General features: G+C 36.4%; 1 protein-coding gene across 8 annotated transcripts in view; it reads right to left on the reverse strand.

Annotated features, from left to right (window-relative positions):
- The window catches only part of grin2bb (glutamate receptor, ionotropic, N-methyl D-aspartate 2B, genome duplicate b), a 120,438-nt gene that overhangs the window by 31,054 nt on the left and 65,814 nt on the right, over positions 1-23,570 (reverse strand). For all 8 annotated transcript variants that reach the window (XM_067497726.1, XM_067497724.1, XM_067497727.1 and 5 more), the window contains 3 exons: positions 9,195-9,338; positions 7,846-8,116; positions 5,173-5,365 (listed from right to left, as the gene is read on the reverse strand). In XM_067497726.1, coding sequence (XP_067353827.1) covers positions 5,173-5,365; positions 7,846-8,116; positions 9,195-9,338 — 608 coding nt within the window. The remainder of the gene's footprint in view (positions 1-5,172; positions 5,366-7,845; positions 8,117-9,194; positions 9,339-23,570) is intronic.

A 23,570-nucleotide genomic window follows, 5' to 3' on the forward strand; every position in this document is an offset into this window, starting at 1 on the left:
ATACCTCACTCATGATTTACCTAACCCGTGCAATCCTGGCTCCTGTGAACTGGACTCTATTTCCCAGCAACTTTGGTCTGAGGTTTGGTGTGTTTCTGTTCATTTGTCTCCTTGGTCTTTTACTGAGTGTTAATTTGGTCTCTCTGTTTGTAGTCAAGATTTGGTCCATGTCTTATTTTATTCCTTAGTTTTTCCCATAGTGTTAATTTAGGTTTACAGTGTGTAGTTTCTGTTGTCAATGTATGGTCTGTTTTTGTGTCATAGTTATTTTCCTTTGTGTTCGGTCGGGGTTCATAGTTTGTGTTTAGCATTTTTGATCAGCATTTGCTACCTGCCATAGGCCTTTTTACATCCTCCTCTAAAGACCGATTTCTGTTAATTCTTGTGTTTTTTTTTTTTTAAACTGGTTTATTAGTTTACTCCCTCTCACATTCCACCTGTCCCATCACTACAATTATGTTAAATAAACTATACCTTGCCTTCCAACTCCTTCGATTGTCCTGCACCTTCCTAGGTCCGATAAATCAGATATTAAAACTTGATATACTGTCATTAACTGTAACAAATCCTAAATATTGCTGATTAATTTTCAATTTGATAATTTTCAGAATTATACATAAGTCCTCTAAACCCTGTTTCTAAATAGCCGTCAACCTGGGAGACGGCCAATATATTTAAATTTCAGAGAAAGAGGGGGAACAATAATTTGCATGACAAGACTGGCTTTTAATAATATATTAGCTTACTTCATATATACCTTACATAATCAGCATTCTCATCATGTCTGGCATGTGTAATAATTGAAGCCTCTGTGGCCTTTGATAAAGTATCAAATTGTCTGCCAGTAAGTTTGAATAAAGTTGCAGCAAGTCCTAAGTCCCTGGACGTTGCCACAAACTGGGTTGTAAGTTGAATTTTTGACTTTTATCGAAATTTTACTTGAACATAGCAATTACTTTATTTATTTTTTTATAAAAATCAAAAGGTTCTGTAATGTACAATTGTTTATTTAGTGACTTTTCTGTTGACCGAGCTCTCACAGTGTAAATACACACAGAGTGATGTGGGCTGCACAGGGGAAAGATGTAAGACTCAGAATCTATTTGAGCTACAGCCTTTAATAAGTCAGTCCACAGGAGCTCTATGTGATGTAGGCCCATAAGGACCCCTGTAGAGCACAAGACATCAGACAGGTACCTGTGGAGAGTGTGCACTTTATCAGAGAGAGTTGTTTCTCATTTATAGTGCAAACAAGGTCCTAACAGGCAAGGACACTGACCTTCTACAGCCTAAAACCTCAAATACTCTTTCTGTAGTGTGAATGTGTTTTCAAGGTAAAGCAACTGAGATAAATGTGTCCTTAACAGCTCATTAACACCCATTAAAATTATGTTTAGATTATTTTTAGAGAGAAATTGCTAATTTGACACATGGTAAAGCATCTCAAATTTCCTAATAAGCAGCCCACGTGCCTCTGATGAGCTCATCTTTCTCTTGGCAACTTGCCACAGCACAATTCAACTCCACTGGGAAAATATTTAAATCTATTCATGTCAACATACTATAATTACAAGTTCTGTAAGTTGTGCTAGTGCTAAGACTAAAATGTTCACTTCTTTAAAATTATCTGTTACCTTTTGCACTTGTATAGCATTTGCAATACACACACCAATCAGCCTAAAGAGTAATAATATTCTTAATAATGTCTTGTGTGTTGGTAAAGGTGAAGCAGATTTTTTATAAAAACATATTTTTAAAAAAACCCAGCATGTAGTACTAATGTTGTGGCTGATCAGAGTAAAACAAACAGAAAAGGTCATATTAGGGTCAGCAAAAAGTGACTTTATAACCCTAAAAATAATTAGCATAAAATAAACATCTAAAACAGTTAAACATGTAGTGAGCAACACACACTTTGCTCACTGATGCCTTAATGAGAAATTTCAAATGAGTAAAAAGGCATATGAAATATTGATTGGTTACAGAGGAATTAGTCATAAATAGGGAGAGGACAGAGCTGACAGAGTTAAATGAGAGAAATCAAATCCATGTAACCCTGTCTTTAAATACACAAATACTCTCTACTTCCAATGTGTTTAGAATACTAAGATCAACAGTTATTGACAAAGATAGAAAGTGGTGGGGTAGAGTGAGAGAAAGCCATGGTTGCTCTGTGATTAAATGTTTTAGTTTGGTGTGATACAAAAAGCTTTTTAGTTATGAACTATTGTAGCAGTAGCATCATAGAGAGAGCGCAAGAAAAGAGAGGGAAAAAAAGGGTGAAAATTAGAGAATATTCAGGAACAAAAGGTGAGGTACCCACATAGTCCATAAAAACACTGGCAGAAGAAAAATGAATAGGAACTGAGTGACACACAGATGTGTAAATTGATACTCTGACCCATTCCATGCCAACATTGGGTCTACGAAAAGAGATGATCATTTGTGCTCTAGATGCCTAAAAGCACAATGAAATGGCCTCTAATGAACAAAGCTAGGATTTATTAGACAGACGCTTTTATTATGCCCATTGCGAAAAGCAATAGTGCTATACTTCTTGCTTAAGGAAAAATCACTTTAAAGGTAAAATAGGAGTAACATGCTCACCATACATGCTTCAAAAGTGGCAGATGGCCTGTGGAAAACATTGTTTACTGAGCTCTGTTGAAAACCTGAGCGCACACAGCCAGCTCACAGACACAAAGACAAACGTATCACATGAAAGCAAACTCACTACAAAATATTAATCATCTCTTATATCATATCTACCTGTGCAGCATCTGTATGTCAGCTCTGGGATGCAAACTCACTCACACACAGACGCACACACATATACACAGTATGCATCCCTTCCTCTGCAACATCCACACACAAATAAGCCTCTTAGCATCCAAAACCAGTTGGAGCACATTTTCGTATTGTCCCAGTGTCCGTGTCTTCTCTGCCAGGAAGGAAACAAGAGATACATTCAAAAGCTCTTTGTGTATCTGTAATTATGTATGTATGTTTCTCGGTGTGTGTGTGCCCCATAAGGTCAAGCAGCCCCAAAACAATTTTGAGTCCGTGACTCACTGAGGCATCCCATCTCGGTCCATCAGAGCTGGCAGGATGGCATGTTAATCTAGCATGCACACAGCACACTGTGGCCTGTAGCTATACAGGTCCATGCACAGACATATGGCCTTGTTATTGCTTTTGTCTCTGGGGGTGAGGGAATGGAATACTGTAGGTGGAATTATGTGAGTGTGTGTGTTAGATGGTTTTTTAGCCTCAGGGGTCACCACCAATATAAAATTCTCCACCCTAACTCAGTCGAATGGAGTGTAATGGGATGGTTGCTTGGGAGACACACTCTCACACATCAGACATGCAGCAGAGTAGCATCCCAGTTGTGTGGTCTGAAGAAAGATCGAGAAGTATCCCTGTCTCTGATAGTGCCCTTAGGGGACTGAAATATTCATTGTTGTGGTGTTTTTACTCAGTCCTGTTGTGGCGAATCTTAGATGGGAGACATAAATGCTCCAGATGTTAAAAACAGAAACATGGGTGAAGACCAAGACCAAATCTACAGTAATACATCAATTTCTACCTGGAGATTAATGTAGTAGCGGGAGTAACGCAGCATAATGATTTTCGTTATGCTGCGTTCCTCGTGGGAATAAAAAAACAGGGAGAAAGTTGAAATTTTGGAAAAAAAGAGGGATGAAAGGCAGTCAGGTGTCCAGCTTTGCAGGTTAAATACTGAACCCATAAAAGAGGATGGCATTTGTAATGCAAAGCTTTTTATTAAATTAAGCCCAATTAAATGTCATGCTATAACGACGTGTGTTTTTGTGGGCATAGCAACAAGCACACAGTTGTTGGTTAGTTCTTTTTTTATTAATCCGGGTGTCCCCGAGCTCTCAATTAGTTGTGGAATCTCGGATCAATGTGAACAGTAAAAGCCTGCCCTATGAAGCTAAATGGGGATTAATTATTGAATACCAATGCTCCTGTTTGTTCTGTAATGTGCCAAAAGTTAAGAGGAACAGGAGATGAATGGTGTTTTCCTTTTTAGGTGGGGTTAGCTAAAGATTATACAACAAGTTGTTTTAAGTCTAAGAGTTAATGTTTCTGTTCATCTTGTGTTTTTAATTTTTATTGCCTGGTTAAACAAATTTTGGTTGTTCTCAGGGATAACGCTTGTGTATACTTATGCTGATTTGTGGTCCATGTTGCTCTGCACAGCATGTGTGTGCATGTGTCATTTAGATAGCTTCAGCTGTGCTTCAGCAAAAATCCAAACTGCATTTTCTTCCTGTTATTTTAGCAGCTAGTTTCTATGACTCTAACTGTATGCATGACGCCCTGTCAAACCATTTGATCAACTGGTCTTTTGCGAAGCCCAAACTCACTTAGGGTGTTATTTCTTTAATGGTCCGGCTCCCTTTTCTCACACAAGGTGGTTCTTGATTTTTCACTCTGCTGTACAAAAGCACCTTCTCATTTAATAGGACAACAGTAGGCTGAAACGATCAATAACAGATTTTATCAGGTAACAAAAGCTAATGCTTAAAATTATTCTCCATTGTTAAGACTGCAAACTCACTGAAAACCAGGATAGATCCACTTGTCATTTTACAATTACTGTAAATAAGATAGTAGGGACATAAGGACATACCCCTAAGCAAGAGTAGCTTGGCATGTTAAAGGATGCCTTCACTGATATTGAACTTGCTATTTTTTAATCTAGTTTGACTAGTACATGTTACCCAATGCCATTAAACTTCCCTGTGAGATCACTATATTTAAATTTGGAAAGCAAGCTTAAAATTGTGTTCCATTGGTGTTCCATTCCATTTAAATGTAGTTGCCATTTAATGCAGCTCCCGCTATAGCTGCCAAATGCACATTTTAATTCATATGTTATAGTTTATCTGTTGTTACTTTAGTTTCGTAAAGGCTTAAAAAGAAGGTACACCCCTCCAAATGCTATTATTTGAGCCTCATGATCAATGACCGAATGAATGACTACCAAACGCTGTTTTCCCAATAGTCAACTGCTTAGTAATGGCAAATTTTTTTTTATTTAATTCTTATTTACTATAGTAATTTTAAATGACTATTTTGTATTTTGTATTGGTAATCTAGTCCCTTTACGTATGACCAGCAGAATCCTCAGAACTGACTCACCTCAGTATTTCCTTGGAGTGGCCTGTGTTAGAGCTCTTTTTGTCAAGTGTCCCAAGGCAGCTTGACTTCACCAGGGTGTGGGGCCCCCGGTCGAGCATCATGGTGGAGGTCGCTGTGGCAATGACAGCCACTGCATCACGTACCCTGGCCTCGATGTTGTAGTCCCATTCGTCATATGACACAGAGATAAGACCTAGGAATGAGAAATAAAGAGTTAGATGAGAGGAAAGCGTGAATGGAAAGCAGGACAATATATGCAGAGAGATGAAAAAGGGGGAGAGAGACAGAAAAGTCAAATAGGCAGAGTGCAATGAAAATTAGCTGGAGGGAGAGAAGAAATACAAAATGAAATAATTTGCTAGAAGCCCGAAACATTGCAAAACACTGAGACAAAATCAAAAGTGCAATTACATACAATATTTTAAATAGTTCCAAGCTGTACTGTATGTATTTACTTAGATAAAATATTTACTTATTTACTTATATAATCGCTTATAAAATTATTTACTTATATAAAAAATACTGCTACAGGTTGAATACACATGAAAATATGGCTGAACATGAGCATCAGTCAAGACTGTGACCATGCTTCAGCTCATTCTGTTATGCTTGTCTTTTCAACCATGAGGAACTGCTGGCTATTGCATGTCAACATCTATTTCTTACAACCATAAACAACGTGGCAGGTTTGGATAATGTGTTTACATTTGGAAGTCACATAGTAAATCTTTTAGAAAAAGGAAAAAAAAAAAACTAAAATTTTCAAACAGCCCTAGTTTTATTTCTAGTTGCAAACAATGTGGGATTTTTTGTTTTCACTCATTTAAGTGAAATGATAAGTAAAGAGTATTGTATTCAAATAAAAAGCTTTAAACATGCTTGGTGACAGGAAGGTTGTGAGGGAGCACAGCTGTAAAGTCTTTTTCGTCCTGGAGAGATTTTTTAAAACGACATCACCATGAGTTTAATTAACAAGGCCAAAGGCCAAAGCACACTATTGTTAGAGATGATAGCCACTATTTAAAAGTTAAGATTGTCAATCTACATTCATATTTATTTATTTAAGTACTAATGATTACATAATAAATAATCAAATATGACCAAATTAATGAAAACATATCTCAGGTTAATTAAATTAAATGGTAAATGTTCTGCACTTATGTAGCGTGCCCTAAACTGCTTCTTATTCACCCATTCACACTAAAAACCACACACACCAATGAGGTAGCTGTTATGCAGCTGGCCAACGCTCACCAGGAGCAACTAAGTTGGAATTTATTGTCTTGCTCAAGGACAATACGACGTGTGACCAGAGGAGCCGGGGATGGAACCAGCAACTGGGGATTGGTGGCTGACTCTACTTCCTGGGTTACAGTCGCAGGAGTAGTATACAACCACAGCATTCTGGAAACATTTCAATATATGCAAAAAAGCCCATCTGCCACTTAGACTCACATTGCTGTTCAAAGTTTGCTGAAAACATATGGTATATCAATGCCATACAGATTTTCTTGTTCAATGGGAACATGCTCACATAAATTTGAACCTAGTTTAACCTGCAGTTAGACCTCTGTTTTTTAAACTTTGTTTAACGACAAGATGGGAACAGTAAATGGGAATACTGGATAATGACTCAAACTTAATAATGTACTGTTTCTGACAGATGGAGATATTGCACAAGTAAAGCTACAAAATGTTTATGATTCAAGTGGTTAAGTGTAAAATACATCACTAGACCGACACTGAACAGATTGGCAAAATCTACATTACAGCAAAAGAGATGATTAGTCCCTTTTAGACTTATCTGCAGTCATAGTTTGGAGCTAATGCAAGTTAAACAGGCCCACGAACTTATAGATTTACTTTATTTCTAAAAGGTCAGCCACCTGATCAGCAGTTAATCTCTGAAAGCCAATTGTTCACAGTTCCATTTAGTAAAACCTGGCAACCAGTGGGGTCAAATGATAAAAGATAAAAACAGACAAACAATAGTGTAGAGTGAACTTGTTAGGAAGCTACAGCTTCTTGGGTCTGCTACACATTGGCACTTCTTATGGTATGACATTTATTTATAATCCCCACACTCTTGTTCAGACTCCACTCAGAATGTTTCCCAGTAAAATGTACCTGTTAAATTCTTCCAGAAGGGAACGATCTGCTGCTCAAGTGAAAGGAAATCAGTGGTGTAATGCAGACCTCAATCAGCAACAGAATTCAAAGCAAACTAGTTCGGCTTCAGACAGTCAGCCAGACCAAGTCTGAAAGCTTTTGCAAGTGATAAGTTTAGATATATATCTGAAATTCAGGGTCTACAATCAATGGCCACATCATTAGGTACAACTGTACAATCTAATGCAATCCAATTCAGGAGCTCTGCAAATTACTTTAATAATAATAAATTACTTTATTACTTTAATAATGTAACAATTTTTCAACTGATAGCTCTAGTATTGTACAGTAGGTGGTGGAGTTCTACTGGAGTGGGTTTTATAAGAAGGTGCTTTGGCCTATTTAAAATGTATCAGGAGGACAAAATTAAGAGACGATACCCTTGTTAATGTAGAATTCATGGCAGAGCTGCTGTATTTGATTGCATTAGATTTTACAGGTGTACCTAATAAGGTAGCTAGAGACTGTATCTTTGTGTAATCAGGCCCTGTGGTTTGGGGGTACCTGTAGGGAAGACAGAAGGAACGTGGTCTGCATCTCCAGCCACCAGTGAGGGCACAATCCAGGTAAAACCATAACCTGTGAGACCCACAGAATGTGCCACTTCAAAAATGGTGGTAGCCTCTTCTTTTGTGCAGTAGAGCAGAATGACAGGACTCTGCAGTTTCTTCATCTGGTTCTGTATCTTCGAGTCTCCATCGTCCACTGACATGTCCAGCAGGAGGACTTCTTCCAGCTCCCAGCCCACAAAGCTGTTCTCGATGGTGCTGCGGACCTAGAAAGGAAAGGGAGACTTGATTTGAGTGTGTGTAGGCTGCACACTTTCAGTGGAGTTGTTAAGGAGAGATACTGGAACAAAACTGACTGAAATGTCTCCTCCTCCAGTTCCCAGATTGCAAAACTGTTCTGTCTTTACACACCTCTCGGGAGTAGAAAGTATGCAACAAGAGAGAGATTAGGTAATCTCTTCTTCGCAAATCTTATAGCTATATTTTCACACACACACAGGAAACACTCATGGAAATAGTGTCAGTGTGATTGTTCTATAATGTATGTATTCTTTATTTATTTCATAACCACATCTCTTAAGTGTTAAAAGATTGTGTGTATCAAGACATACGTTTAGGACCATCTTTAAATATATAATTGTGAATAACTAGCCATTACTGAATATAGCACTTTAGTTAAATATATTTGCTTTTTCTTTGTTTTTGAGTGCCAGAACATACAATAGTAACTGTTACTTAGGTGAATAAATTCAAAAGTAGTACATACATTGAATAACAGGCAGCTCAAGCCCAATTGACTGTTTTTATTTTACTTGATCTTTTCCGAAGCATGTCTGAGTTTTTCAGGATCTCATACCAGCTCCATTAGAGTCTGTTCTCAGGCTTGGAGGTAACAAGGTTATAGCCTTAGTCAGTGGCTCCTTCATAAAACATGCATTACTATGGCTAAAGACTGATCGTATTGTCCGAAATAGCTGCTTTTGGTAAGACAATTTTACAAATTCTACATAATAATTGCTATAGGATTAGAAAACACTGTAAAGATTACAGTAAGTGTCAGTATTCCTGTAATGGGTTCCTATGTAATGGGAATATATTATTGAAATCCACGGTTGAAAACGTTTATACCCACTACATTTATATCCTGCTGCTTCTGGAGTCAGTTTTTATTAAAGCAAAAAATGTTAGCTTTGTAGATAACATCCCTCACAGCTTCTGGCCTCAACCCTATTTACGAGTGGCTATTTTTTCACACTGTAGCAGATTGATAATTTATGAAGCTTCAATTGTAAATGGAAAATCTGATACATTTTTGTATTTGTGTGTGAGTGTGTGTTTATTTACCTTGTTGACAAAGTCCTGGTGACCAGGATAGTATGTGGTGACTATAGAGAAGATATACCAGTCATACTCCTCCATGATGTTCAACATGACAGAGGCCTGCTGCTCAAAGGATGGACCAAACTGGAAGAACATAGAGTGGTCATCCTGAAAACAAGAGACATGGAGCCAATCAGTAAACAAGGTCATGAATCACACAGCATGAGGGAAGGGTATAAATGAGTATGGAGTGGGCTACTGCAAGCATTCATGCTTTCTAACTCCACTAATGATGTGCAACAATATGACATACTTTTCATTTATATACTGTATTTATTATGTTTTATAGAAACCTCAGCTTGGTCTACGGCTATCTTTATGACTTTGATGTGCAGCAGCATGTTCCCATGACCAGCACCAAGATTTGGGTGTGCATACAGCTGACTTTTCTTGTTGATTGAATCTGCATTTTACTTTCAAGCACTTTAAAGTGTTTCTCCACTAGTTACAAATATTTAAATCCAGACAAGGTGACTCAAGGAGTCACCTCAAAGAGTTACCAAGAGACTCAGACAAAGCTATCTTAGCACATTTAGCATGAACACAGGTAAATGGCCACCTGCTTCAGTGATGGTTAAAGCAGTGTACCAAATGTTTAGACAGACACTTCTGTCAAAACATTTTAATTCTATGAGAGACAAGAACTAGATGAAGTAAGAAGTCCTATTGAAGCTCCAGGAGCCTGATGTCTGGTGTTGGTCAAGGGCAGCTGAGTCATCCTGTGCAAAATTGCTAAACAGCTCATGAGGACATAGAAGCCAAATGGGATTATTCACAAATCACAAAACAGAGGATTGTAATAAAGAGCATATCAGGTCAAGGGTCTTTTTGTCCAGAATGAATGCTGGAAATTGAGATAACTGTACATGTTAAAATAGACACTGGCTGCTGCTGGTAACTATTTCTATAATTTTGCTGAAAAATACTAGTTCTTTAGCTTAAAAAAAGAGCTCACCATTCTGGGAAATACAAAAACAGCAGGTTGGAAGATTAACACCAGTGCAAAGCTGCAGGACTAGCTCTGCTGAAAGACTGGAAAGTAGAAACTAGAAAATGACAAGCAGGTGGTGGTGCAGCTAAACAGTGAAACAACAAAGATAGCCGATGGAACATCCGGTCCATCAAGCACCACAGGAACATCTGTCCAGTTCTTCTATGGAAGAAGGTTCTGTCTTGTACTTCTTACAATAAATATGGATTTTATTCAAGTTTTCTTTTGACAAACCAAGCAAATAATTCATTAATTAATTTGTTTGCAGGTCTCTAAAATTTATTTTTACAGAAATTGTATGTGAAATGTTTATGTTAATTCAAACACTACAAAAAAGTATCCCCACAATTTGATAAAGAATTGTTTGTCCAGAGCAAGAAACCATATTTTATATATATATATATATATATATATATATATATATATATATATATATATATATATATATATATATATATATATATATATATATATATATATATATAAAACTTTGTCTATTTGTAGGTTATTAAAGAATAACATTTTATTATCACAGTTTTCAGAAAATGCTTTTGAATACTATGTTTGTATGTAAATATTATGTGCACGGTTAAACAGATGCATTTACTAAGAGCTAGAGAGCCTTCAAAATAGGGTCAAAAAATAAACACACACACACACGTAACTCACCAAGTAACACCTCTAAGGCCCAGATGTACATGCTGTTTACCAATGTACACAGACATAACATGCATTGAATACACACATTTATTTTGTGAACAGTCAAATGAACATATTCATTCGCGACTAAAGCAAGTAAACATGATGGTTGTTAACACGCATAATTAATGTTTACTTTGTCTCCCTCATCCTACTTCCTTAGTGAGGCATTAAATGACCTTGCGGAACTTGGTCAGTTGTGCTTCAACTACAAACATAACTTTAATCATTGTGAATCAGTTCTTTCCTAATTAGTGGGAGAGCTGTAAGCACAGCTCTCACACTATTGAGATCCTTTTCTTTATTATTATTATTATTATTATTAGTGGGAGAGCTGTAAGCACAGCTCTCACACTATTGAGATCCTTTCTCTTTATTATTAGTGGGAGAGCTGTAAGCACAGCTCTCACACTATTGAGATCCTTTCTCTTTATTATTAGTGGGAGAGCTGTAAGCACAGCTCTCACACTATTGAGATCCTTTCTCTTTATTATTATTAGTGGGAGAGCTGTAAGCACAGCTCTCACACTTATGAGATCCTTTTCTTTATTATTATTATTATTTCGCCGTTTTTCGGTCACTATCTCCTCCTAGACGGTTTGTCGTAGAAACTTCGTTCCACTTCCTAAACGTAGGTCTCTTTTAGGAGATCTATGCTATTACTTTTCTCATTAATAACTTTTATACTTTTTATTATATTTCACTTTTTATGAACTTTTTTTCCCATAGAAAATGAATGGAAGGCACTTAAAATTTCCCTTCAACTTGCCACTTTTCATCTGCCTCTTGTGTCGTCATACTTTGGAGTAGAAACTTCATTTAAACTTTATACGGGTCTAGTCCCTTTCAACTTTTTCTGGGTGGATCAGCTTCTTTCTATCTTTTATACTTTTTGAATAATCGCAGTTTTAGTTTTAGGCAACTTTTGGAGCTTTTTCAACTTTTCCATTAGTGTGTATTGCGGAATGTTGGAGCAGCTAGAGTGGGTGACATCACACGCACTCTAACTTTTCAGCTTCCACTTTTAGCAACTTTTTTCCTTCTTTTCCTTCTTTCCTTCAGTCAACTTTAATCTTACATAAACAAACTATACATCAGAATGTAGGTATTTTTGTCTTCTTTCAGTAAATGTAACTCTCATAGTGACAGGACTGACGGTTCTTTCTCCAAGTGTCCAGAAGCAGAGAGAGTGCCGTCAAAACTCCCATTGGAGCCCATTATAACAGAGGTTCTTAAATTCTAATCAAATCACAAACGGGGGGCTGTTTTAAAATCGCCACCACGCCTTCATTTTATGGAGTATCTTCAAATAAAGTACATCAGTGTGTTCATTGAAGCCTTTTGTCACTCACAGTTTTTGAATTGTTTCGATAGGACTAATACTTTTTCATATTTTGAGCATTTTGCGAGGCATAGTCTCAGCACTTTTCCAGCCTGCCTTTGCATTTGGCTCACATGACTCAGCAGGCGGGCAGCGGGCAGCAGTCATTGTCATGGTAACGGACACAGCTGCATGACGTCATGTAATCAGCCTCAGAGCTGTGTCCACACACTTTACCTGAGTTTTTCTCCCTCAACAGACACAGTGGAGACACACACAGACACACACCCTCACAGACAGGAAATACCCTTTCAAAATAAAAGCCTTTCATAATACTTTATCCACTTTTTAGCATTTAAATGCTAAAATGACTTTGTGGTGAAGTTTCCCTACACACACACCCTCACAGATAGGAAAAACACTTTCAAAATAAAAGCCTTTCATAATATTTTATCCACTTTTTAGCATTTAAATGCTAAAATGACTTTGTGGTGAAGTTTCCCTACACACACACCCTCACAGACAGGAAACACACTTTCAAAATAAAAGCCTTTTATCATTCTTATTTTAATTATTTAGCATTTAAATGCTAAAATGAGTTTGATTTGAAGTCTCCCTACAGTGGACACACAAACTACCACACAGACACAGACAGGAAACACACTTTCAAATTAAAAGCTCTTTTCAACTTTTTTTTTCAACAGTTTTTCAGCATTAAAATGGTTCCTTCATTTCTAAGTAGTTACTTCTAGCTTTTTTCTTTACACTTTAATAGCAACTTTTTTACTTTGCTTCTTTTTTTGTTTCTTTTAACTTTGGGAATATTAACCTTTTCCTTTGTTTCTTACTACTTCTTTCCACTTTTGTTAATCAAGTTGTTGCTTTTTCACTTCTTCCTTTACACTTTTAATAGCAACTTTTTTACTTTGCTTCTTTCTTTGTTTCTTTTAACTTTGGGAATATTAACCTTTTCCTTTGTTTCTTACTACTTCTTTCCACTTTTGTTAATCAAGTTGTTGCTTTTTCACTTCTTACTTTTTTCTTTACACTTTCAATAGCAACTTTTTACTTTGCTTCTTTTTCTGTTTCTTTACACTTTAAATATCACCTTTTTAGCTATTTACTTCCATTGTTACTTTCTACTTTTTTTCTTTTCTTAATTCAACTTTTCTTGGTATTTTGGATTTTTTCTTTTATTGTCATCTTCTTTCTTTCTCTTTTTGTTTGTATTTATCTCTCTTCAGCGTTTGCGGCTTTGAACGTGCAAACGCCTCTGCTCTCAGCAGCTTCTGAGCGGTCGGCCTCTACCGGGCGACTTAACAGCTCTCCCACGTAATTTCCTTGGAAATTGCCTTTTCTAGTTATTATTATTTTTATTTCGCCGTTTTTCGGTCACTATCTCCTCCTAGACGGTTTGTCGTAGAAACTCCGTTCCACTTCCTAATCGTAGGTCTCTTTTAGGACATGTGGGCTATTACTTTTCTCATTAATAACTTTTATACTTTTTATTATATTTCACTTTTTATCAACTTTTCTTCCCATTGAAAATGAATGGAAGCCACTTAAAACTTCCCTTCAACTTGCCACTTTTCATCTGCCTCTTGTGTCGTCATACTTTGGAGTAGAAACTTCATTTAAAGTTTATACGGGTCTAGTCCCTTTCAACTTTTTCTGTGTTGATCAGCTTCTTTGTATCTTTTATACTTTTTGAATAATCGCAGTTTTAGTTTTAGGCAACTTTTGGAGCTTTTTCAACTTTTCCATTAGTGTGTATTGCGGAATGTTGGAGCAGCTAGAGTGGGTGACATCACACGCACTCTAACTTTTCAGCTTCCACTTTTAGCAACTTTTTTCCTTCTTTTCCTTCTTTCCTTCAGTCAACTTTAATCTTACATAAACAAACTATACATCAGAATGTAGGTATTTTTGTCTTCTTTCAGTAAATGTAACTCTCATAGTGACAGGACTGACGGTTCTTTCACCAAGTGTCCAGAAGCAGAGAGAGTGCCGGCTGAAACTCCCATTGGAGCCCATTATAACAGAGGTTCTTAAATTCTAATCAAATCACAAACGGGGGGCTGTTTTAAAATCGCCACCACGCCTTCATTTTATGGAGTATCTTCAAATAAAGTACATCAGTGTGTTCATTGAAGCCTTTTGTCACTCACAGTTTTTGGATTGTTTCGATAGGACTAATACCTTTTCATATTTTGAGCATTTTGCGAGGCATAGTCTCAGCAATTTTCCAGCCTGCCTTTGCATTTGGCTCACATGACTCAGCAGGCGGGCAGTAGTCATTGTCATGGTAACGGACACAGCTGCATGACGTCATGTAATCAGCCTCAGAGCTGTGTCCACACACTTTACCTGAGTTTTTCTCCCTCAACATACACAGTGGAGACAGACACACACACACACCCTCACAGACAGGAAACACTTTCAAAATAAAAGCCTTTCATAATATTTTATCCACTTTTTAGCATTTAAATGCTAAAATGACTTTGTGGTGAAGTTTCCCTACACACACACACCCTCACAGACAGGAAACACACTTTCAAAATAAAAGCCTTTTATCATTCTTATTTTAATTATTTAGCATTTAAATGCTAAAATGAGTTTGTTTTGAAGTCTCCCTACAGTGGACACACAAACTACCACACAGACACAGACAGGAAACACACTTTCAAATTAAAAGCTCTTTTCAACTTTTTTTTTTTCAACAGTTTTTCAGCATTAAAATGGTTCCTTCATTTCTAAGTAGTTACTTCTAGCTTTTTTCTTTACACTTTAATAGCAACTTTTTTACTTTGCTTCTTTTTTTGTTTCTTTTAACTTTGGGAATATTAACCTTTTCCTTTGTTTCTTACTACTTCTTTCCACTTTTGTTAATCAAGTTGTTGCTTTTTCACTTCTTCCTTTACACTTTTAATAGCAACTTTTTTACTTTGCTTCTTTCTTTGTTTCTTTTAACTTTGGGAATATTTACCTTTTCCTTTGTTTCTTACTACTTCTTTCCACTTTTGTTAATCAAGTTGTTGCTTTTTCACTTCTTACTTTTTTCTTTACACTTTCAATAGCAACTTTTCACTTTGCTTCTTTTTCTGTTTCTTTACACTTTAAATATCAACTTTTTACTTATTTACTTCCTCCATTGTTACTTTCTACTTTTTTTCTTTTCTGAATTCAACTTTTCCTGGGATTTTGGATTTTTTCCTTTTCTTGTCATCTTCTTCTTTCTCTTTTTGTTTGTATTTATCTCTCTTCAGCGTTTGCAGCTTTGAACGTACAAACGCCTCTGCTCTCAGCAGCTTCTGAGCGGTCGGCCTCTACCGGGCGACTTAACAGCTCTCCCACGTAATTTCCTTGGAAATTGCCTTTTCTAGTTAGTGGGAGAGCTGTAAGCACAGCTCTCATTAGTGGGAGAGCTGTAAGCACAGCTCTCACACTTATGAGATCCTTTTCTTTATTATTATTATTATTTCGCCGTTTTTCGGTCACTATCTCCTCCTAGACGGTTTGTCGTAGAAACTTCGTTCCACTTCCTAAACGTAGGTCTCTTTTAGGAGATCTATGCTATTACTTTTCTTATTAATAACTTTTATACTTTTTATTATATTTCACTTTTTATCAACTTTTTTTCCCATTGAAAATGAATGGAAGCCACTTAAAACTTCCCTTCAACTTGCCACTTTTCATCTGCCTCTTGTGTCGTCATACTTTGGAGTAGAAACTTCATTTAAAGTTTATACGGGTCTAGTCCCTTTCAACTTTTTCTGTGTTGATCAGCTTCTTTGTATCTTTTATACTTTTTGAATAATCGCAGTTTTAGTTTTAGGCAACTTTTGGAGCTTTTTCAACTTTTCCATTAGTGTGTATTGCGGAATGTTGGAGCAGCTAGAGTGGGTGACATCACACGCACTCTAACTTTTCAGCTTCCACTTTTAGCAACTTTTTTCCTTCTTTTCCTTCTTTCCTTCAGTCAACTTTAATCTTACATAAACAAACTATACATCAGAATGTAGGTATTTTTGTCTTCTTTCAGTAAATGTAACTCTCATAGTGACAGGACTGACGGTTCTTTCTCCAAGTGTCCAGAAGCAGAGAGAGTGCCGTCAAAACTCCCATTGGAGCCCATTATAACAGAGGTTCTTAAATTCTAATCAAATCACAAACGGGGGGCTGTTTTAAAATCGCCACCACGCCTTCATTTTATGGAGTATCTTCAAATAAAGTACATCAGTGTGTTCATTGAAGCCTTTTGTCACTCACAGTTTTTGAATTGTTTCGATAGGACTAATACTTTTTCATATTTTGAGCATTTTGCGAGGCATAGTCTCAGCACTTTTCCAGCCTGCCTTTGCATTTGGCTCACATGACTCAGCAGGCGGGCAGCGGGCAGCAGTCATTGTCATGGTAACGGACACAGCTGCATGACGTCATGTAATCAGCCTCAGAGCTGTGTCCACACACTTTACCTGAGTTTTTCTCCCTCAACAGACACAGTGGAGACACACACAGACACACACCCTCACAGACAGGAAATACCCTTTCAAAATAAAAGCCTTTCATAATACTTTATCCACTTTTTAGCATTTAAATGCTAAAATGACTTTGTGGTGAAGTTTCCCTACACACACACCCTCACAGATAGGAAAAACACTTTCAAAATAAAAGCCTTTCATAATATTTTATCCACTTTTTAGCATTTAAATGCTAAAATGACTTTGTGGTGAAGTTTCCCTACACACACACCCTCACAGACAGGAAACACACTTTCAAAATAAAAGCCTTTTATCATTCTTATTTTAATTATTTAGCATTTAAATGCTAAAATGAGTTTGATTTGAAGTCTCCCTACAGTGGACACACAAACTACCACACAGACACAGACAGGAAACACACTTTCAAATTAAAAGCTCTTTTCAACTTTTTTTTTCAACAGTTTTTCAGCATTAAAATGGTTCCTTCATTTCTAAGTAGTTACTTCTAGCTTTTTTCTTTACACTTTAATAGCAACTTTTTTACTTTGCTTCTTTTTTTGTTTCTTTTAACTTTGGGAATATTAACCTTTTCCTTTGTTTCTTACTACTTCTTTCCACTTTTGTTAATCAAGTTGTTGCTTTTTCACTTCTTCCTTTACACTTTTAATAGCAACTTTTTTACTTTGCTTCTTTCTTTGTTTCTTTTAACTTTGGGAATATTAACCTTTTCCTTTGTTTCTTACTACTTCTTTCCACTTTTGTTAATCAAGTTGTTGCTTTTTCACTTCTTACTTTTTTCTTTACACTTTCAATAGCAACTTTTTACTTTGCTTCTTTTTCTGTTTCTTTACACTTTAAATATCACCTTTTTAGCTATTTACTTCCATTGTTACTTTCTACTTTTTTTCTTTTCTTAATTCAACTTTTCTTGGTATTTTGGATTTTTTCTTTTATTGTCATCTTCTTTCTTTCTCTTTTTGTTTGTATTTATCTCTCTTCAGCGTTTGCGGCTTTGAACGTGCAAACGCCTCTGCTCTCAGCAGCTTCTGAGCGGTCGGCCTCTACCGGGCGACTTAACAGCTCTCCCACGTAATTTCCTTGGAAATTGCCTTTTCTAGTTATTATTATTTTTATTTCGCCGTTTTTCGGTCACTATCTCCTCCTAGACGGTTTGTCGTAGAAACTCCGTTCCACTTCCTAATCGTAGGTCTCTTTTAGGACATGTGGGCTATTACTTTTCTCATTAATAACTTTTATACTTTTTATTATATTTCACTTTTTATCAACTTTTCTTCCCATTGAAAATGAATGGAAGCCACTTAAAACTTCCCTTCAACTTGCCACTTTTCATCTGCCTCTTGTGTCGTCATACTTTGGAGTAGAAACTTCATTTAAAGTTTATACGGGTCTAGTCCCTTTCAACTTTTTCTGTGTTGATCAGCTTCTTTGTATCTTTTATACTTTTTGAATAATCGCAGTTTTAGTTTTAGGCAACTTTTGGAGCTTTTTCAACTTTTCCATTAGTGTGTATTGCGGAATGTTGGAGCAGCTAGAGTGGGTGACATCACACGCACTCTAACTTTTCAGCTTCCACTTTTAGCAACTTTTTTCCTTCTTTTCCTTCTTTCCTTCAGTCAACTTTAATCTTACATAAACAAACTATACATCAGAATGTAGGTATTTTTGTCTTCTTTCAGTAAATGTAACTCTCATAGTGACAGGACTGACGGTTCTTTCACCAAGTGTCCAGAAGCAGAGAGAGTGCCGGCTGAAACTCCCATTGGAGCCCATTATAACAGAGGTTCTTAAATTCTAATCAAATCACAAACGGGGGGCTGTTTTAAAATCGCCACCACGCCTTCATTTTATGGAGTATCTTCAAATAAAGTACATCAGTGTGTTCATTGAAGCCTTTTGTCACTCACAGTTTTTGGATTGTTTCGATAGGACTAATACCTTTTCATATTTTGAGCATTTTGCGAGGCATAGTCTCAGCAATTTTCCAGCCTGCCTTTGCATTTGGCTCACATGACTCAGCAGGCGGGCAGTAGTCATTGTCATGGTAACGGACACAGCTGCATGACGTCATGTAATCAGCCTCAGAGCTGTGTCCACACACTTTACCTGAGTTTTTCTCCCTCAACATACACAGTGGAGACAGACACACACACACACCCTCACAGACAGGAAACACTTTCAAAATAAAAGCCTTTCATAATATTTTATCCACTTTTTAGCATTTAAATGCTAAAATGACTTTGTGGTGAAGTTTCCCTACACACACACACCCTCACAGACAGGAAACACACTTTCAAAATAAAAGCCTTTTATCATTCTTATTTTAATTATTTAGCATTTAAATGCTAAAATGAGTTTGTTTTGAAGTCTCCCTACAGTGGACACACAAACTACCACACAGACACAGACAGGAAACACACTTTCAAATTAAAAGCTCTTTTCAACTTTTTTTTTTTCAACAGTTTTTCAGCATTAAAATGGTTCCTTCATTTCTAAGTAGTTACTTCTAGCTTTTTTCTTTACACTTTAATAGCAACTTTTTTACTTTGCTTCTTTTTTTGTTTCTTTTAACTTTGGGAATATTAACCTTTTCCTTTGTTTCTTACTACTTCTTTCCACTTTTGTTAATCAAGTTGTTGCTTTTTCACTTCTTCCTTTACACTTTTAATAGCAACTTTTTTACTTTGCTTCTTTCTTTGTTTCTTTTAACTTTGGGAATATTTACCTTTTCCTTTGTTTCTTACTACTTCTTTCCACTTTTGTTAATCAAGTTGTTGCTTTTTCACTTCTTACTTTTTTCTTTACACTTTCAATAGCAACTTTTCACTTTGCTTCTTTTTCTGTTTCTTTACACTTTAAATATCAACTTTTTACTTATTTACTTCCTCCATTGTTACTTTCTACTTTTTTTCTTTTCTGAATTCAACTTTTCCTGGGATTTTGGATTTTTTCCTTTTCTTGTCATCTTCTTCTTTCTCTTTTTGTTTGTATTTATCTCTCTTCAGCGTTTGCAGCTTTGAACGTACAAACGCCTCTGCTCTCAGCAGCTTCTGAGCGGTCGGCCTCTACCGGGCGACTTAACAGCTCTCCCACGTAATTTCCTTGGAAATTGCCTTTTCTAGTTAGTGGGAGAGCTGTAAGCACAGCTCTCATTAGTGGGAGAGCTGTAAGCACAGCTCTCACACTTATGAGATCCTTTTCTTTATTATTATTATTATTTCGCCGTTTTTCGGTCACTATCTCCTCCTAGACGGTTTGTCGTAGAAACTTCGTTCCACTTCCTAAACGTAGGTCTCTTTTAGGAGATCTATGCTATTACTTTTCTTATTAATAACTTTTATACTTTTTATTATATTTCACTTTTTATCAACTTTTTTTCCCATTGAAAATGAATGGAAGCCACTTAAAACTTCCCTTCAACTTGCCACTTTTCATCTGCCTCTTGTGTCATCATACTTTGGAGTAGAAACTTCATTTAAACTTTATACGGGTCTAGATCCTTTCAACTTTTTCTGGGTGGATCAGCTTCTTTGTATCTTTTATACTTTTTGAATAATCGCAGTTTTAGTTTTAGGCAACTTTTGGAGCTTTTTCAACTTTTCCATTAGTGTGTATTGCGGAATGTTGGAGCAGCTAGAGTGGGTGACATCACACGCACTCTAACTTTTCAGCTTCCACTTTTAGCAACTTTTTTCCTTCTTTTCCTTCTTTCCTTCAATCAACTTTAATCTTACATAAACAAACTATACATCAGAATGTAGGTATTTTTGTATTCTTTCAGTAAATATAACTCTCATACTGACAGGACTGACGGTTCTTTCTCCAAGAGTCCAGAAGCGGAGAGAGTGCCGTCTGAAACTCCCATTGGAGCCCATTATAACAGAGGTTCTTAAATTCTCCTCAAATCACAAACGGGGGGCTGTTTTCAAATTGCCACCACGCCTTCATTTTATGGAGTATATTCAAATAAAGTACATCAGTGTGTTCATTGAAGCCTTTTGTCACTCACAGTTTTTGAATTGTTTCGATAGGACTAATACTTTTTCATATTTTGAGCATTTTGCGAGGCATAGTCTCAGTACTTTTCCAGCCTGCCTTTGCATTTGGCTCACATGACTCAGCAGGCAGGCAGCAGTCATTGTCATGGTAACGGACACAGCTGCATGACGTCATGTAATCAGCCTCAGAGCTGTGTCCACACACTTTACCTGAGTTTTTCTCCCTCAACATACACAGTGGAGACACACACAGACACACACCCTCACAGACAGGAAATACCCTTTCAAAATAAAAGCCTTTCATAATATTTTATCCACTTTTTAGCATTTAAATGCTAAAATGACTTTGTGGTGAAGTTTCCCTACACACACACCCTCACAGATAGGAAACACACTTTCAAAATAAAAGCCTTTCATAATATTTTATCCACTTTTTAGCATTTAAATGCTAAAATGACTTTGTGGTGAAGTTTCCCTACACACACACACCCTCACAGACAGGAAACACACTTTCAAAATAAAAGCCTTTTATCATTCTTATTTTAATTATTTAGCATTTAAATGCTAAAATGAGTTTGTTTTGAAGTCTCCCTACAGTGGACACACAAACTACCACACAGACACAGACAGGAAACACACTTTCAAATTAAAAGCTCTTTTCAACTTTTTTTTCTCAACAGTTTTTCAGCATTAAAATGGTTCCTTCATTTCTAAGTAGTTACTTCTAGCTTTTTTCTTTACACTTTAATAGCAACTTTTTGACTTTGCTTCTTTTTTTGTTTCTTTTAACTTTGGGAATATTTACCTTTTCCTTTGTTTCTTACTACTTCTTTCCACTTTTGTTAATCAAGTTGTTGCTTTTTCACTTCTTCCTTTACACTTTTAATAGCAACTTTTTTACTTTGCTTCTTTCTTTGTTTCTTTTAACTTTGGGAATATTTACCTTTTCCTTTGTTTCTTACTACTTCTTTCAACTTTTGTTAATCAAGTTGTTGCTTTTTCACTTCTTACTTTTTTCTTTACACTTTCAATAGCAACTTTTTACTTTGCTTCTTTTTCTGTTTCGTTACACTTTAAATATCAACTTTTTACTTATTTACTTCCTCCATTGTTACTTTCTACTTTTTTTTTCTTTTCTGAATTCAACTTTTCTTGGGATTTTGGATTTTTTCCTTTTATTGTCATCTTCTTTCTTTCTCTTTTTGTTCGTATTTATCTCTCTTCAGCGTTTGCGGCTTTGAACGTGCAAACGCCTCTGCTCTCAGCAGCTTCTGAGCGGTCGGCCTCTACCGGGCGACTTAACAGCTCTCCCACGTAATTTCCTTGGAAATTGCCTTTTCTAGTTATTAGTGGGAGAGCTGTAAGCACAGCTCTCACACTATTGAGATCCTTTTCTTTATTATTATTATTATTATTATTATAGCTCGTTTTTCGGTCGCTATCTAGTCCTAGACGGTTTGTCGTAGAAACTTCGTTCCACTTCCTAAACGTAGGTCCCTTTTAGGACAGGGGTGGTATTACTTTTCTCATTAATAACTTTTATACTTTTTATTATATTTCACTTTTTATGAACTTTTTTTCCCATAGAAAATGAATGGAAGGCACTTAAAATTTCCCTTCAACTTGCCTCTTTTTAACTGCTTCTTGTAGCTTCATAGTTTTACGTAGAAACTTCATTTAAAGTTTATACAGGTCTAGTCCCTTTCAACTTTTTCTGTGTTGATCAGCTTCTTTGTATCTTTTATACTTTTTGAATAATCGCAGTTTTAGTTTTAGGCAACTTTTGGAGCTTTTTCAACTTTTCCATTAGTGTGTATTGCGGAATGTTGGAGCAGCTAGAGTGGGTGACATCACACGCACTCTAACTTTTCAGCTTCCACTTTTAGCAACTTTTTTCCTTCTTTTCCTTCTTTCCTTCAGTCAACTTTAATCTTACATAAACAAACTATACATCAGAATGTAGGTATTTTTGTGTTCTTTCAGTAAATGTAACTCTCATAGTCACAGGACTGACGGTTCTTTCTCCAAGTGTCCAGAAGCAGAGAGAGTGCCGTCAAAACTCCCATTGGAGCCCATTATAACAGAGGTTCTTAAATTCTAATCAAATCACAAACGGGGGGCTGTTTTAAAATCGCCACCACGCCTTCATTTTATGGAGTATCTTCAAATAAAGTACATCAGTGTGTTCATTGAAGCCTTTTGTCACTCACAGTTTTTGAATTGTTTCGATAGGACTAATACTTTTTCATATTTTGAGCATTTTGCGAGGCATAGTCTCAGCACTTTTCCAGCCTGCCTTTGCATTTGGCTCACATGACTCAGCAGGCAGGCAGCGGGCAGCAGTCATTGTCATGGTAACGGACACAGCTGCATGACGTCATGTAATCAGCCTCAGAGCTGTGTCCACACACTTTACCTGAGTTTTTCTCCCTCAACATACACAGTGGAGACACACACAGACACACACCCTCACAGACAGGAAATACCCTTTCAAAATAAAAGCCTTTCATAATATTTTATCCACTTTTTAGCATTTAAATGCTAAAATGACTTTGTGGTGAAGTTTCCCTACACACACACCCTCACAGATAGGAAACACACTTTCAGAATAAAAGCCTTTTATCATTCTTATTTTAATTATTTATCATTTAAATGCTAAAATGAGTTTGTTTTAAAGTCTCCCTACAGTGGACACACAAACTACCACACAGACACAGACAGGAAACACACTTTCAAATTAAAAGCTCTTTTCAACTTTTTTTTTTCAACAGTTTTTCAGCATTAAAATGGTTCCTTCATTTCTAAGTAGTTACTTCTAGCTTTTTTACTTTG

Source organism: Channa argus, chromosome 3 (genome assembly GCF_033026475.1).
Source record: "Channa argus isolate prfri chromosome 3, Channa argus male v1.0, whole genome shotgun sequence".
Lineage (NCBI taxonomy): Eukaryota > Metazoa > Chordata > Actinopteri > Anabantiformes > Channidae > Channa > Channa argus.